The 18042-nt window shown below is 37.1% G+C and overlaps 1 protein-coding gene and 1 pseudogene across 2 annotated transcripts; one reads left to right on the forward strand and one right to left on the reverse strand.

Annotated features, from left to right (window-relative positions):
• Positions 1-734: 734 nt before the first annotated feature.
• LOC18426023 (alcohol dehydrogenase 1-like) lies at positions 735-9633 on the forward strand (annotated as a pseudogene). Its single transcript, XR_016060028.1, has 12 exons — positions 735-992; positions 1227-1273; positions 2110-2431; positions 2548-2633; positions 2726-2801; positions 2877-2938; positions 3031-3059; positions 3402-3471; positions 3580-3741; positions 3948-4117; positions 6967-7025; positions 8674-9633. The product of XR_016060028.1 is annotated as an alcohol dehydrogenase 1-like (transcript).
• Positions 9634-14383: 4750 nt separating this feature from the next.
• TMKL1 (transmembrane kinase-like 1) lies at positions 14384-17829 on the reverse strand. Its single transcript, XM_006830555.4, has 2 exons — positions 16438-17829; positions 14384-15802 (listed from the first exon to the last, which is right to left on the reverse strand). The coding sequence occupies exons 1-2, from the start codon at positions 17804-17806 to the stop codon at positions 15156-15158; spliced, it is 2016 nt and encodes a 671-aa protein (XP_006830618.1). The 5' UTR covers positions 17807-17829; the 3' UTR covers positions 14384-15155.
• Between the last annotated feature and the right edge of the window lie 213 nt (positions 17830-18042).

Consider the following 18042-nt stretch of genomic DNA (forward strand, 5'->3'; position numbering starts at 1 on the left):
CATATTTAACTCTTCAAACAACAATCGACTACTCACTCGCCCGAGTAACTCTGGCTAGCCAAGTGTCCCAGTTTTGGTGGTCAAGTTCGAGATTTTAAAACAAAAAATTATAAAAATTTACAAAAAAAAAATTATTTTAGAAAATTGTTTCATGCGGGTTGGACCGCATGACTATATATGTGTCCAAAAAGTGTAAAGCATCCATCTTAAAGATAGATACAAGTAGGTGTTCCATCAAAAAGCAATAGAAACTAACCATCCAAATGTTTTTTTACTAGAATTATTTCTAGTTTTTAAAATTTACTTATTTTTTCATTTTTCATGTTAGAGATTACATGGCCTTTTTTTTTTTTTTTGTCAAAATTTAAATTGCGGACCAAAGATGAAATTCTCTGACCGTTTTTTTTTTTTTTTTCAAAATTTAAAGATGCGGTCTGCTGTTAAAATTCCCGAACCAAAACTTAAATTTTGAAAAAAAAAGCTGTCCGAAAATGCCATCTCCGTACGTAATATCTTCTGTTTGAAACCCTGATCGGTTTACGTTCTGTGTGCATGCATTGAAACTGTGTGCTGCTTTACCTTCACACACTATTCAAGGTTCCGCTTACGCAACTGAAGCCGTCATATAGCGTCTCTCTCTTCAATTCTCCATTCTCTGGGGTAAATTTGATTCTCTCTCCTCGTCGCTACCCTCATGGCTAGTACTGCAGTTGTCATTCCATGTAAAGGTGAGAGACTACTGTGTAAATTTTCAAAGAGAAACTACTTCTGTGTAATGGGTTGTAACGGAAGAGAGAGAGACTTGCTTTTGTGCAATGGAATCTAGGAGAAGAGAGAGGAACTCTCTCTGTATGTATTGGGCCAACAGGTTAACTATGTTGCTATTGATTTCTTCAATTTTGTTTTATGGGGTGGCAGGTGCTGTTGCTAGGAAAACAGGAAAGCCTCTGGTTATTGAGCATGTTGAGGTCGCTGCCCCTCAAGCCATGGAAGTGAGGATCCATGTCAAATACACTTCCCTTTGTCACACTGAACTCTATTTTTGGGAGGCCAAGATACCATTCTTGTACTCTTCTTCTTCTTTTTTCTTCTTGCTTTCCTTTTCTCTCCTGTTGAGTGGGAAAAAGATGCTTTGCCATATGCTTCCTTGATCATTTTAGGAAAAATTATGCACCATTTTCTTCTTTGGATTGAGGCTTTGAGGTTTGGGACCTGTGCAATTTCAGGGACAGACACCATTGTTTCCTCGGATTTTCGGTCACGAAGCAGCGGGGTACGTTTAATTTATACCCCACTTCTTCGATCAAGGCACATTGGCTTCATCTAGCTCAAATTTGAGTAAAATTCGAAATGACTATGCTTTGGCTTGTGAATTATCTTGGTTGAAATTGAACTATGGAAATTTTATTCTAATTCTTTTGTTAATTGAATTCATGATTTTGTTGAAGGTTTTAGGTTTGGAATGAATCTTATTGCCCACTGGAAATGGTTATTATCATCCCGGGCATAGTTTCCTAGAGGCTTTCAGATTGGAACGAGTGTTGGTCCTCTCAGTAAATGGTTATTACTTTTTTTGGAAATTGAGGAATTTGGTTGAAAATCTTTCAGAAAGAGGAATCCCAAACATTCGACCACCACCTCTGATTGACCAGTCCTGCTAACAATAGGAAACACTAGCAAATAAATTTACAATTTGACATGTTATTCATATGGAGGAATCCTAACTTCTTCAAAATCTTGTTTTAAGTGAACTTTTTCTAGGCACTTGCTCTTATATGCAAAGTTGTGGTCATGTTTTATTGATCTTCTTTAAATCTTGCACAAAATATATGATGGATCAAGATCATGTTAATTGCTAAATTGCTGTACTTGTTTTTAAAATATCACTAATTATTTTGGATTTAGGTTTTTTTTTTAAATCCAGTAACTTCAAGGATAAGATAGGCTGATTATTTTCAGTAGTTGTTGTGATACATATGTTTATTATGCATATTGCTGTCTCTTTTGACTCACTAAGTACAGGAATTTGTAGATTTTCTTGCTAAAATTACTGGTTCACTTTTGCTCATGTTTTTCGAGTCTTTCTTCTGATAACTTCTTTCTTATCAGAGTTGTAGAGAGTGTTGGTGAAGGAGTCACCGATCTTCAAGTGGGAGACCATGTTCTACCGGTTTTCACAGGGGAGTGGAAGGAGTCTGCTCACTGTAAGTCTGAGGAAAGCAATATGTGTGATCTCTTAAGAATAAACACTGATAGAAGAGTAATGCTTAGTGATGGAAAGTCTCGGTTTTCCATCAATGGCATGCCCATCAACCACTTTGTTGGCACTTCCATGTTTAGTGATTACACGGTAGTTCATTCCGGGTCCTAGCAGAGATCAATCCCTTGGCTCCTCTTGATAAAATCTGCATCCTTAGCTGTGGAATTTCAACAGCTATATCACTTTGTTCTGAGAGTTCTTACCAGTGGTCTCACTCAATTTTTATCGAAATTGACTTACCATTTCATTTTATTTTTATCTTTTCTCCTAATTTTGTTTTAGTGTTTCGGGATTAGGGGCAACCTTGAATGTTGCTAGACCATAAAAGGGTCCATCAGTGGCTATTTTTGGGTTGGGAGCAGTAGGCCTTGCTGTAGATGAAATACTTTCATGAACTCCGAAGGTTCATTTTTATCAATTATATGCCCTCTGTTCCTCTCTGATGTCCAGCACTTTTATTTTCAGGCTGCCGCAGGAGCAAGGATTGCAGGTGCATCTAGCATTATTGGGGTTGATTTGAACCCCAAGAGGTTTGAGGAAGGTAAGATTTATGTTCTTTAATGTTCCTTTAATATTGAATTTCCTTGTGTAACTGTTCTTTCATGTCTCTCTGAAGCCAAAAAGTTTGGTGTCAATGAATTTATAAATACCAAAGATTATGGCAGACCAGTGCAAGAGGTCCTTTTTCTAGTTTCTTCGAATGGCATCCCTTATTTGAGAAGTTGGGTGTGTTTGTTTGCTTTACTAACACTATATTTTTCTGGCAATAGGTGCTGGCAGAAATGACTGGGGGTGGGGTGTGTTAGGATATGGATATATCGGGTTCATATTGATATACATCATTATAGATGTATATGTATATATCTCTTGATAAGGTTAGGTATCTAGAAGATAGAGACCAGATAGAGACCAAGTTACTTGGTCATCAGGTTATCATATCATAATTATCTCTTCTAATTGTGTGATTGTCCTCTATATAGAGATGTATTTCTTTATGTAAATATTCATCCAAAATAGTGAAGATGTAGCCAGTTGGGCTTTGGATCTATGGACGTAATGCTTCGGCCTGAACCACGTAAATGTTGTGTTCTATCTTCTTCACTCTCCATTCTCCATTCTATGCTCCCATGAATTCTAACAGGGTGGACCGAAGTGTCGAGTGCACTGGCAACGTAGATGCAATGATATCTGCCTTTGAGTGTGTCCATGATGTATCCCGTTCTTCTTTTCTTTGTCGTTCTTCACATCCACCTTGTTTATGATACTTGAACTTATCAGAAAATTAACATTAGTCCTAACCTTTTGTTATGAATTTGTAGGGATGGGGAGTGGCTGTCTTAGTAGGAGTAGCCAATAAAGATGCAGTTTTCAAGACTAAGCCAATCAACGTATTGAATGAGAGGACACTGAAGGGGACTTTCTTTGGGAACTACAAGCCACGCACTGATCTTCCCCTTGTTGTCAAGATGTACATGAAGAAGGTACGGATCAAATCATTTCCTTTCTATTTTGTGTCTTATTTCTTTTCTTTATAGAGTAGGCTGGGATTCAGGATCCGGAATCAATAAGTTTAGATAGGAATGCTCCTTGGTATCAGTCCTAAATTGGGCTCGACACATGTTCGGATGTCTTTTGATCTTTTTTTCATACCATAGTTGAGAGTCTCGGAGTGTGCTTTGGTGTCCAGGAGCTAGAATTGGAGAAATTCATGACTCATGAAGTCCCGTTCTCTGACATCAACAGGGCCTTCGATCTCATGCTGAAAGGAGAGAGTCTAAGGTGCATCATCCATATGGAGGAGTAGATAGCAAGATTACAAATGGGGATCAAGTTCATGTGTAAATCTAAGTGAGGATGGTGAGTGATTGAGAAGAGAACTCTTGTTCTCATCTTGTTGAAGATGTTTCTTGCGTTCATCGGAGCATTGGATGTATGTTTTACCTTTTTCCCTTTTTGAATCCCTCTTAATAGGAAGTATTTTGTTTCTTATATTGCGAACCCTAGAGCTTGGAATTGGGGTGATTGGTTTAAGAAATCTTAGAACTGATTTTTACCGAAACGTGAGTAAAGATTACTTAGAGGCTCAATTTCCAATTGACACAATAACCGTAGTTATATCAAAGAAATACCCTGGCTCATCCTTATCATTATGAGCAATTTTAAAATTTTCTGTCTTTGGAAACTGATTTTTACTGAAATATGAGTAAAGATTACTTAAAATGAGGCTCAATTTCCAATTGACACACTAACAGTAGTTATATCAAAGAAATACCCTGGCTTGTCCTTATCATTATGAGCAATTCTAAAAATTGTGGTCTAAGTGGCCAATCAAAGATTTCTTCTCTTTACAGGGAATAAACTTTTTCTTTAATGTTAACTGTATGAATTTCATCATATGTCAAACAACAAAATGAAAACAACTATACACTCAGAACCAAGTTTTAGAGATTCAAGGTACAATCCCCTGGCATATTAGCTCAACATATCAAAGTGGGGCTTTCCATAATAAGGTCAGCAAAACACATCTATCATCCTTGCAATGCGCCCTTGAAATATTTTCTTTGCAGCCACCCCCACTACCTCCTTCCAAACTCCGCACAGCAAAGTGAGGGAGAAGGAATCATTTCAAATGCATTCAAGGAGAAGACCTCATGTGGAGAACCTGACTTATCCAATTCATCGGCGTCAGTATTTCTGTCCTATTTGTTATGTGGGTGCTGAGAAATCACCTCCTTATTATCAGTGCCCATTCAATTTCGTCCAAGATTGAAGACCACACTCAAGGAACTTTATGGGTTCCACTGCAGGGAGAAATCCCGTTAGCTGAATCCCCCCTCAACAATAACCTTATTGTGGATGGGCATCAAATATTGAGCTCTACTTTTAAGTGCCTACAGCTCTGCCTTATTTGCAGTGGATTGGAAACAAGGACATGCAAAATAGAAAATGCTATTTCCTTGGTTAATCTTGGAGAAGACCCCCGTACCCAAAGGACCTGAGTCATCTCTTGAACTCTTATCAAAATTTATTCACCCAGCCAAATGGTGGTGGTGGCCATTTATTGGATTTCCTTACCTATCTAGATCTACATAATACAAAATGTTTTAGGTTGATCATGATAACCTCCTTAGAGACCCTGATGAATCCCTTCTCACCTGAATCCACCCCACCATAATGGGACAATATTTTTTATTTGACAACCTCATAATCATTGATCGCTCCATCAAAGGCCTCGCATTTATCTTTTTCGAAATGTGCCACATAACTGCAACCATAGCAATACACTGCAGCTGAGTACCTACTTTGAAAAGAGAGGGAGGCCCATTATAAGCACAAGTGAGCAATGGCTTGAGACTTTTGAGGAACGACCCAGTTGCTGTAAAAAAGGCTTAATATTAAAGGCCAAAGTTCTCTGGAAAAGGAACAACATAGGAATAGGTGGTCATTGGTTTCCTCATCAGCCTTACATAGCAAGCACACATTGGTTGGAATTAAGCCCCCCTTCCTCAGTCTCTTGATTAAAAAAGTTTGATTCCTAATTGCTACCCACATGAGGGTCTTGGTTCCATGTGGAACCTGCAAGGACCAAGCTTTATTCACTACCTGCATGTGTTGGCCATCTCTTGAGGCACATAGCTCTTAAATGCATGGATCTCACCTAGAACTCACGGAAGGGGTTAAGCTTCCTAACGCTACTAGTCACTCTATTTGAAATGTAGAAAAAGCTACTGAGTGAAGCATGTATGGCCTCATGCAAGGAGATGTAGGAGATTAGGGAACTAAAATTTCAGGGGAACATTGCCCATCCATTTATGATGCCAAAAAAGATTGTTACCACCATTGCCAACAAACATTCTTTTTTCCGGGTAGTTCAATTGAGAAAGGGTCCTCAACTGGTGGTAGAAATAGAACTCAAGATGTCATGTCTAGGGTTTTGGACTCGGACCAGACCCAACGGGTCCAAATCTTTGACTCGGACCTGGACCCGAACCCGAACCCGAACTGGATCGATTTGACCTTATTGCCACTTCTAGGTGTGCCTATGACTGGGCTAGCAGTATGCAATTGGACTCGTCCCTGGCCCTAGTGAGTTTGTTTTTGAAGAACCGGGGCCTGTGCCATAAAAAATCGCCGGAGGTCTGTCATGGGCTGGGCCTGGGTCAATGGACCCAGTATTTTTTCCTATTTGTCCTTTTTTTAATCTATTAGGGCCGGGCCAGTGTCGGGCGAGGATAGACGAACCCTTTAGGGATCTAGGCCAGGGCTGGGCTGGCCTGGTCAAAATAATGGTAAAGGAGGTTGAGCCTAGAGGAAAGATGCAATTCCTCAACAGTTTTTTTTTTTTTTTTTGAATGTTCATGTCCTCTTTAACTTTTTTTTGTCATTTGCTTTTTGATATTTTATCCATTTACCTGCAGTTTGCATGAGTATTTTTACTTCCTCTTCCTTTCTGCATTTATTTCGTCAGAATATCATTCCATTTGTACTCATCTGGTGGGATTACCACTTTTCTTAATTTTTATTCTACTTTTTGAATTTTTTATATGTAGAATTATGTTTACTTTTGTTTAAATTTCATGTGTCTAGTTCGTCCTTCTTTTGATTTTTCTAGTAATTTTTTCTTTTCTTTTCTCGTATATGTAGATATTACTTGTAGTATTTCAAGTTATTCTAATTTGATTTCCGTACATTCTTTTTCATCACAGATTGGTTTTTTCAGAGTGTTCAGACGTAGAATCTTTCAATTTACTCACCCCTAACAGTGGTATGTCCTCTTCATGAGTGCTTTAGTTTGGTATTTTATTGCTTATATTTCCCATTTATTCAGTAAGAATGCCCTTGCAGTAGTAAATAATTCACCACAGTTTAATTTTTTTTATCATTTTACTGTGAAGCGCTTTTGTTATGTGCAAGTTTTCAGTTATTGAAACTCAAATTGTATGTAATTACACATGTTCCTTTAGGCAAACAGAGCTTTAATTCCTGAATGTTATCTTGTATTTGAATATCCTGCTATTTTTAAGCTTGGCATTGTGTGTGGTTGGTTTCAGAAATGTTCAGAGATATGACATTAATGGGCCTTGGCTGTTATATCAATGCTACTTAAAAACCACCCTCCTCTACTTGGTTTCTAATTAAAGATGTTTCCACAGTTGTAATTCCATAACACCATTTTCCAAACCTTGTAATGTTGTGTTTTAGTAGTTTTTTCATTTCACCAAGTACAGTTTGAGTAGATGTCGGCATTATTAAGGGTCAATTGTTCCCTAATAAGGGCTATCTTCGTTCAAATATGGTCTCCTTCCAAAAAAATCCATTTTAGAGATGGATGTAATATACATCCTAAGTCAATCTAGATGCATTTTCACATTAGAGCCATGATTTTGCAGCTAAAGAAGTGGTGTGGTTCTGATGATCCTTGAAGAATTAAAATGAGTGGTCCTCAAACATAGTCTAAAATAGTATATATTTAAAGGTTCAAATTTTTTTTTTTTTTTTTAGGATTTATGATCATGGTGGTCAAGATTATCAACTTGTAAAAGGTTAGATCCAAAAAGACATCTCTAAGATGGATTTTTTAAGGACAAATGGGCATGTTAGCTGAGGCAACAAAACCGCGTCCTATAATTAATTGATGCCCTCGTAAACAAGGAGCATTCTACTGGGGAACATCCTAATTAATAATTCGCAAAAAATAAGGAGTCATATGCAATTGTCATTCTTCTCACTGGTGAACCAAATAATTGTTAAAATCTAACCTCATACTCTTGGGCTCCTCCCAAGTGCCTCCTATTCTACTGCTTGTCTATGCAGACCATAAACAGGCTATGCAGAATAGCGTCACTTGGAAACTGAAAACAACCTTTCACGAACTTTGGATGTCACCTACTGTACTAACCCTTCTACCAGATTCTTTTCATAACTTTTGTTGGCTGTGCTCCATCATCTCCTTGCTTTGTTTCTTGAACCTTCATTACAACCACTTAATAACTTTAAACCCAAAGTCTTAAGAAAATTGTAGCCTCCTAACTTTGTTTCTGAACCAGCATTACAACTACTAAATAACTTTAGACCAGAGTCTTAACCAGATGTATTTGATTTGAGGCTTGCAAATCCCTGTTATTCTAGCACCCAAACTTCATTTGTTAATCTAGGTGCCCTTTACTTTTGTCCCCTCATCTCCTTGGCACACTGTTACTGTTTGTTTGGCCCTTCCATCCTTCTCATTATCTACCATAATACCAACTTATTAACTTCTGTAGACCTGCTTTGTTCTTGAACTGGTTTATCTCCATAAGAATTACAGCTTTTTGTTCCTGACACTTCAAGTTATGGCCCACCCAGTGAATCACATGCATTTCAATCGTTATAAATCAAATCAACCACTCAATGCATTTTCTTATCCAATGCAGAAGATCTCACTACAGCGGTCCACAAGCACTATAAGCTCCTCTATTATTTGCCTTTTTCTCTACACGAGAGGTATGATTGATGACATTATGGGATACACGTGCTAGTTTATTTTCTGTTTCCTATTTGATAATGAATACTGACTTGATGAAACAACTTTATTTGCTTCATCTATTGTTATTTGAACTTGTGATATGAATAGCATTGTTACTATGCTCTGTTTATTTTTTTAGTTAGATGTCCTCCCCCCCCTCACAAAAAAAAAAACAAAAGAAGCTTAGGTATTTGTCTTCTTAAATTTCATTTATGCTAACCCAAGGTCCAACTTTGCTTTGGTGCCTGGTTGCTCGGTTTAATTTACTAGGTCTACCATTTGAACAAGCATGCAATTTCATCATTCTAAAGCAGTGTTGGATTGAGTTCCCAAGTTTTAATAATCTTGTTATCAAAGCAAATGATACACATGCTGTGTGTTCTGATTTTTGTGATTGTTGTGCAGATTGTGAAAAATTGTCGAAATGTTGGTAACAAGAAAGTTTTTTCTTATGTCCATAGCCATGTGGATAGCTCCATTAGCAATATTAACGATAAATTGATTCTAGATAGTTAGGTTTATGTGAATTTGGTTGGCTGCGTACCTAACTAAAAAAATTTGTATAGTTGCCTATTTGTTTTGAGATATGGTCTGTTATTTCTATCCTGAAATTAATTGCATTTGTCATGCAACTCGGCAAGTGCAACGATTTACTGTATTGATGTGATCAAGTTAACCCCAATTCCTAACCAGTTGTTTGCCAAGTCACATGCATGATATAGAGTGGACTTCGATCAATTTGCAAGTCAAGCAGTGATGTTAAGGATAACATGAGGCCTTGGTCCTACTTTAACAGTTGCCTAAAACATATCTGTAAGTTACATTTTTCAGTCATGCAATCCAAAAATCAGGTCAACTATGAGCAGGCTAAGATTCCAAAATCTGATTAACCATACTTGTTGCAGTTTTGTATGAGGTTAAAATATTGATCCTTGCAAAAATACGCCATTTGCCGATGTATCTCTGTGTCTAGTGTGCAATTGTGACAGTATCCATGATACATATTTCCAAATCAAAAGAAATAAAACAAAAAAGAAAAATCCTGCATTGTAATAATCTGCTTCTTATTGCTTTGAAAACTTGATCCGGCAACTACCAAAATGTAGAAAACCAGTTCCTAAGAGTCGGTTCACTTCAGCGACAATGAAGCATGTGCATGATGAAAACGAACCATGAAATCAATGAAGTAGTTTCCATATAAAAAAGTAACTATTTGACATGAACCTCAATTTCCAAAAAAAGAAAAAAACCTATTTGACATGAACCTTGGAGTTGAATGTCAAGGAAATTTGAAAAAGAAAGATCTGTTTAGAAGAGGATAATTACAAGTTATATCAATCTTATCTCTCTAAAAGCCTAGGAAATTACGTTTCTAGTTTCTATCAAGAAAAGAAACAAAACCTCAGGAAATTTATGATGGTATTGCCAAGGGAGCACCGTAAACTTCACACCAAAAAAGATTTGCTTTCAGCAAGTCAAAGCTAAACTGCTGATATTTTTTCTCTCACCTGTGGCTTGAGAAATTCTGTATGGTTGGATGTTTTCTTTTATTTGTGGTAAAGTTATTTATTGGGATTGTATATTATATGTCCATTCACTTTGTTACAAGGTCACAACCGCCTTTTGCTATCGATGTGAAATCTGACAACTTAAAGTGTGTCAAATGGTTCGAGAAATTATATTTTGGAGTTTTGTGCCCAATTAGTGACACACCCTTAGCTACCCGATTCCACATCTAGTGGTCGATAATGATTGTGATTTTTTTGTATTTTTTTTTAATATAAATTGTGACTTCTTCGTATTAAAAATAAATGATTTTATTGTGTACATTTCCTTATTTTATTTACATATATCAAGAAAAAAAAGAAGTAAAACTGATTATAATGGTGCTTTTCTCTCTGTGAAAGAAAAAGAAAAAAGGTAAAACTTATACTCATGATGAATCAGTAAAATCATCATGCCTCTCTCTCTCTACCAGGTATCAACCAGTTGTCATCTACTCCTCAAACATTACTGAACCAGTTGGTTGCTGTGATATCTGTGAATTTGGTCATTGGTTATTACATATTCATGGCACTGAAAGAGCCTTCCAAACGAACCGACCTATCCTGCATTTGTATCTCAGACCAAGGCTACCGTTAATGAAACTGTTACAGCACAAAGTGTTAATTGTCAGACCGACGAAAAGGAAGATCAAGTAGCATGCCGTGTTCTCTCTGATTTGTTTTGTGCTTAAGTTTTGATTTGGTATGTGGAGCCATGATTCTCTTTCTACATGCCTGACCTTTTTAGCTACCTTTGTCTGAGCCCATGCTCTGCGGAGTCCATTAATACATGTAGGGCCAGGCAGGAAATTTAGGTCATTGAGCTTATGTTGACCTTTGCTAAATGATTGCATCTGATAAAGAAGATGATATTTGCTTTGAATCATGTATCTGCCTATAGACATACATGGTGGTTTTGTAAAGCGTACAGTTCGCATAACAGTTAATGTTAAAAAGTAAAGCCACACATTATAACCCCACCTGAAAGTGTAGTTTTGGCAACACAATCCCTTAGTCTGAAATCTATTTTTGCGTTTCATCATAAAATTTGAAGCTCCAAAACTAGTGCCGGTAGATATACATGCATTTGAAGATAAATGGTCTAGATGTGTGTAACAAGATACATACACTTGAAAATGAATGGTCCTGACGTGTGTAACAAGATACAGACACTTGAAAATGAATTGTCCAAATTTGAGTAACAATATGCACCAATTTCAGGACTGGACTTTTATGTTTCAAATATATAATTTTTAAAGTTGAGAATCAATGCAAGGGTTTTTCAACTGCAGAATCGCATTTTAGTGTGGTTTTTGACATGTTTACTCTCTCAGTAAACATGGGCCTCATAGAAACTTACTTTTGTAATCTAATTTTCTTTTTAAAATAGAATGCATATACTGAGCTCATGTAGAAGTTACTTTTCATATTCAGGCAGAAAACTTGCATGGGTAAATCTTTTGAATCTAAAATTCTCGGAACATACGAAGAATCACTAGATGATCATTTTCAAAACAGAAAATTTGATTTTTAAATCTCTTAACACTTAGATCTCACCCTAAAACAATTGGACAGTCTCGGTTCAATATTGATATATTATTGAGAATAATATTGAGATATTATTCTTTTCTAGTGCATAGAGAGTGCCATCTGGAATTTTCCTTTTTTTGAGATTAGTCTATGATTAACGATGTCAATCTCCAAAATTCAGGATCCTAAAAATACTGTTAAATTAAAGTTTACCCGAGGGAGTAAATGTACATTTCTTTCCTTCAAGATATTAGATCTTTGGAGTTTAAAATATCTTTCTCCTTCTTTATGTGTTTTCCGTACGGAATGAAAAGCAAAAAAGTCTTCTACCCAAGGGAGTGAAAGTAAACTATGCTTACCAAGAGACACAAGTATATGAGCTTAAATGAAAAATACCCAAGGCTACTGTGTAACTTAAAAAGAAATATATATATATATATATATATATATATATATATATATATATATATATAGAAAAGTAATGATCCTATGAGACTTTCTACATCCATGTGTGTAGGACCCCAAAAGATTACCATTAAATTTGGTATAGATCTCTAAGAAAGTTATTCCATGTAGGACTTGACTTTTTTAGAGATCTATACCAAATGTAATGGTGATCTTTTGGGGTCCTACACACATGGGTGTGTGAGGGTCTCATAGGATCATTACTTTTTTATATATATATATATATATATATATATATATATATATATATATATATATATATATATATATATATATATATATATATATATATATATATATATATATATATATATATAATTTCAAATAATGGTGAGACATGTGGTTTTAATGCTAGAAATCTTTGTGATAGCCTTAAAGAAATTTGTATATCTAATTATAAAATTTAATACTTAAAAAAGAGTGTAGATCAAGCAGATCTATGAAAACTTGAAAATATTGAAAATTGACGGTCTAAAAATGTGTTATAAGATGCACTATTTTCAAAACTTGAAATCCATATTTTTTATCAGGCCATGCATCTTGATAATGAGATCATCAATTTAAAGATATTTGGACATCAAAACAAACTCATCTAGTGAAATTTTTTATGTTGGCTCTAATTTGATTGTATAGAGCCGAGGCTCTTTACAAACTTTTCCATATATATGGAAAAGTTTATAAAGAGCCGAGGCTCTTTACAATCAAAATTGAGCCTACCTCAAAACATTCATTAAAAGATGTTGTTTTGATGCTTAAATATCCTCAAATTGATCATCTCAACATCAAGATGCGTGGTCATGAGAAAAAAATAGATTTCAAGTTTGAAAAATAGTATATTTTGTAACATATTTTTAGACCATCAATTTTCAAGATTTTCAAATTTCCATAGATATATCGATCTATATTAGTTTTGAAAAAAGATAAAAATATATTTTAGCTCTCACAAAAATTTCTAGTATTGAAACTGTATTTCTCACTTTATGTTTTAATTTGATTATTTAAAGCCTAAGCTCTATACAAATCGTACCTTTTATATATATATATATATATATATATATATATATATATATATATATAAATGCAATGATGATGGTTAGGTATCCAAAGAAAAGACTTGATAGAGGCTTCTAGTTGCAGTGTGAGTAGGCGGAGAAGGGCATTGCCTCTTTCACCAAAACACATCATATTGTTTACATCATATTATTTTGGATAAAGGGCAACAAGGCTGGCCTCCTCTTTCTCCTATTCTTAATTGACTTTTCTCCCCCAAAGAAAACAAAACACTCCTCAAACCTTTCGGAAAAAGTTTATATGGAGCCTAGGCTCTAAACAATCAAAATAGAACTCAATTCAAAAATTTCATTAAAAAAAAATCGTTTTGATGCCCAAATATCACTTTGATTGGTTAGAGCCTCAGCTCTATACAAACATTACTCAAAGTTAAAACAAATAATAAAAAAAAAAGAAGAGAAGTTTATATTGAGCCGAAGCTCAAAATAATCAAATTAGAGCCTACTTCAAAAGTTTCATTAGAAGATGTTACGTTGATACCTAAATATCTTCAAATTGATCATCTTGGCATCAAGATGCATGGACATGAGAAAAAATAAATAAATTTCAAGTTTTGAAAATAATCTATTTTTTAACATATTTTGGACCGTCAATTTTCAAGATTTTCAAGTTTTCATAAATATGTCGATCTACATTATTTTTAAAGCTTTAAACTTTACGAATAAAGATGAAAATATATTTTAAAGTTATTACAATATTTTTAATATTAAAATCACATTTTTCGACACTATTTGAAGGTAGGCTCTAATTTGATTGTTTAAAGCCTAGGATCTATACAAACCGCACCCCAAAAAAAATTCAAAAAGAGATATTTTTTATAAAAAAATCCAAATTTAGATCATTGTCCGAGATTGTCAAGCCCTAAAATTTTGAATAGGTGAGTAGGCCGACTCACCAGATACTTTTCCAATTTTAAAGAAAACCAAAGTCGATAGGATTGTGGGCAGTCAATCAAGTTGCAGCCGAGGAAGATAGAAAAATAAAAAAGGAATAGAGTCGAGTAGCAAGTTGCAGAAAGGATCACAATACTATATTTCAAAGGTAACTTTGTTTGAGAACATGAAAATACAAACTATTAAAATAACAACTTTACTTCCCCTCCCTTTCTTTTGCACTCTTTTTTTTTTTTTGAATTAAAAGTGGTGCAACGATCTTCGTGCCCTGAACCAGGTGCCTGCAATAATGGCTCTAAGGCACTCCATATACACTTCATACTAAATCTCAGCTCTTTCCCCACCCAAATACAATCAATCTAAAATAAAACAACTCCAAAAAGAATTACATTACATATAGTGGCAAATGGCATATAACATTCACCATCTTCTTTCTCCCATACCCATCCTTTGAGAATAGTAGTAGCAAGGCAACCAAAAAAGCATCCCTCCAATTGCTTAATATTCCGCCCTTTCCCATAACCTACAAAGTTTTAGACAAAAAGGACCCCTCATCTGCAGCTGCAAGGCATAACCCTAGAGAGAGAGAGAGAGAGAGAGAGAGAGAGAGCAATTGATGCCCCCTCTGCTCCTGGAGGGGAAAAGGAATAACAGTAACTTTAGAAGAAAAAAGGTTTGCAGAGAGACAAAGAGAAGAAGAAGAAAAGGTTATGATATAGAGAGAAGAAGAGAGAGCGAAAATGGAGGAAGAGAGGGGGGAGGGTCTATCAGAAGGGAGTTACCCTCCAGCTCCCACCATGAGCCTGCTATTTTCCAGGCTGTAAAGAATAGAGATGCCATCAACACAATTGAGACAGAGAGAGGGACGAGGGTAGAGATGATCTCTATCAGAATGGTGTGTGAGTGCCGGTTCCGCTTCTCGTCTCAGCTGGGCTATACAGCGCTGATCTATTCCTCGGGCGATTCTCCTCGAGCTGTCGCACAACCTGAGCCATGTCGGGCCTCACGGACGGTGCAGGGGCGCAGCACCCCATTGCCAACTTCAGCGCCTGCACTAACCCCTCTTCCATAGCACTCCTTACTCCCCTCAAAACCTCAGCATCAAAAACCTCCATTGTGCTCTCTTCCAAAACAGCAACCTTAACAATAGACGGCAAATCCACTTGCTCCCCTGTTCTAGCGTCCTTACCAGGCTTCTTGCCCAACAAAATCTCCAATAATATTATCCCAAAGCTATATACATCAGTCATGACACTGCATTTCTTCATCTTTTGGAGCTCTGGAGCTTTGTATCCCTGTAATTTGGTTGCAGCTAACATTTCATCAGCGACTTGTGGCACCATGGCTTTTACGATGCCAAAATCAGTGAGATGAGCAACGAATGATTCGTCGACCAATGTGTTTTTGGATTTGAGGTTGCCATGAATTATGGGGGATTCGCCACCTGAGTGGAGATGGGCAAGGCCCCTTGCTATTCCTAGGGCTATCTTATGTCGTCTGGCCCAGCTCATCTGCGGCCTTCCTGCTCTGTTCTCTGAAACAGTGAGAAAACAGGGGTTAGATAATGAGAAAATTTGCTCCCCAAACTGTAAATTCCATTTTAAAAGCTGAAGAGAGAGATTGCTATTGGGAAGGAGTTCTTGTAAACAAAGGCATCATAGTAAAAAATTATACACTGTAGAACTGGAAATTCCTTCAAATTGTGAGAGGGTGTCGTGAAGGAGAATTAGATATAAAAAAAAATTCACAAACCAGACCCTGAATTCCAACCTTGTGAGGTTAAAGAGAGAGAGAACTGTTAGCTTAACTGAGTTCTGAGATCGCTGTGAAAAACCCACAACCCCAATTACAAATTCATTCCTCTCTGGGTGCGGTTCAAGAGAGAGATTGTTACTGTGGAGAATGTTTGAGAGGCTTTGCAAGAGTTACATATTAATAAACACACACTCCAAAGTGCAAAATCCTTCATTTTAGATATTAAAGCGAGAAATTGTTACCAATACAAAGCAGGATCACAAATAGCCAACCATCAAAATTATAGGATCCTTCCTTTCAAGAGGTTCAAAGAGAGAGAAAGACATTAATTTTATTTGCAGATATTATATATATATATATATATATATATATATATATATATATATATATATATAAAGAGAGAGAAATATTTACCATGAAGGAGCTCAGATAGGGTTCTATGAGGGAGATAGTCATAGATGAGGAGCTTCTCCCCTCTCTCTCCTTGATAGAATGCTCTAAGAGGAACCAAGTTTTCATGGCGACTTCGGCCGAGCTCCCTTATCACAGACAAACACTCATCCCCCTCTCTGCATGTCCCCTCTCTCAAGAGCCTCAAAGCTATGGTTGCCCCCTCTGCTAACTTAGCCTTATACACAGTCCCATAACTACTCTTCTCCATCACTTGACCTGTTGCATTCAAGACCTCATCAAGGGTGAGGTGCTCTCCTCCTTGAAACACAATCAATCTCCCCTCGCCACTCTGTTCATCTTCTCCAATCTCCTCTGTTTCTTCATCTCTGCTCTTTCTCTTACGGCCCTGAACCAAACCGATCAAAACAGAAGCCAAAACCACCATTCCAGCCATTAAACCAATCACTATTCCAGCTATGGCACCTGAACTAAGCTTAGAACCACTTCTGCAACTTTTCAGTGGAGACCCGCATAAGCTCGGGTTGTTTCCCTCAAAGGCCTCGGATCCAAACCCAGTTCGAAAAGATGGTAAATTTCCTGTGAAATTGTTATGGGAAAGATTGAGCTTTTGCAAATCTAAACCACTTAAGCCTTCAGGTATTGGACCCGAGAAGAGATTGTTCGCGAGGTTAAGCTCTTGCAATCCATGGAAATCAAGTAAGAACTCAGGAAAAACCCCTTCAAAATGGTTGTTACCCATGTCCAGAGCTCTAAGATTTGGGCATGTCACATTGGGTAGAGCAGGTTCAGGAACTGAACCAGAAAGCTGGTTGCCATTGATTTGTAGAGAGAGAAGCTTGTCACAAAGGTTCCAAATAGAAGGAGGGAGATTACCGCTGAGGTTGTTTCCATTGAGAGAGATTTCAGAGAGAGAAGGTAAGCTGCCGAGCTCCAGAGGGATGGGACCAGAGAGAGAATTGACACCAAGAAAAAGAGATTGCAGAGAGGAAAGCTTCACCATTTCTGGAGAAATTTGGCCCACAAGACCAGAAGCAGGAAGCTCTAGAGAGAGAAGTTGGAGGTTGGGGTCACGGGCTAGAGAGAGATTCGTTTTGGAAGATGGGTTCTCACATGAGAGAGAAGAACCATCTTGGAAGCCCCATTTGAGGCCACGCCATTGACACAGGGGGGTGGAGAGGTTCCATGTGGAGAGAAGGGGGTGCTGGTTTTGACCTTGGAGAGCTGGCTTGATGCTCTGTAAAAGGAGAATGACATCGGAGTTTTGAGAGTTTGCAGTGTGCAGTAGTACTGAGAAGTAGAGATAGAAGAGGAGGGAGACAACAAGGTAAGGAGACAAAGGGAGTTGCAGTCGATGGGGAGAAGGAGCCATGAATGAAATGACACCCCACCTGCCCAAGCGAAAAATGGGAAAGATAGGTCAGAGAGAGAAAGGGGTGGAGAAATGGGAAAGTTGGGTTTGAGAGAGGGAGGAGAGAGAGGGGTGGGGAAATGGGAAAGATGGTGATGGGAGGTGAGCTTTTAGAGAGAGAGAGACGATGGTGTGGTTTTTAAAAGAGCAATTAGAAGTTGTTGGCAGGCGTTTGACTGTGAGTAGAGAGAGAAAGA

This window comes from Amborella trichopoda, chromosome 7, assembly GCF_054954075.1.
Source record: "Amborella trichopoda isolate Santa Cruz 75 chromosome 7, AtrichopodaSantaCruz75HAP2 v2.0, whole genome shotgun sequence".
Taxonomy (NCBI): Eukaryota; Viridiplantae; Streptophyta; class Magnoliopsida; order Amborellales; family Amborellaceae; genus Amborella; species Amborella trichopoda.

Excerpts from the sequence above, each read along its gene's own strand:
- TMKL1 (XM_006830555.4), bottom strand. The coding sequence starts at position 17,806 with ATGGCTCCTTCTCCCCATCGACTGCAACTCCCTTTGTCTCCTTACCTT. Across the intron at positions 15,803-16,437 it reads CCTATCTGAGCTCCTTCATG|AGAACAGAGCAGGAAGGCCG; the intron begins GTAAATATTTCT and ends TCACTGTTTCAG.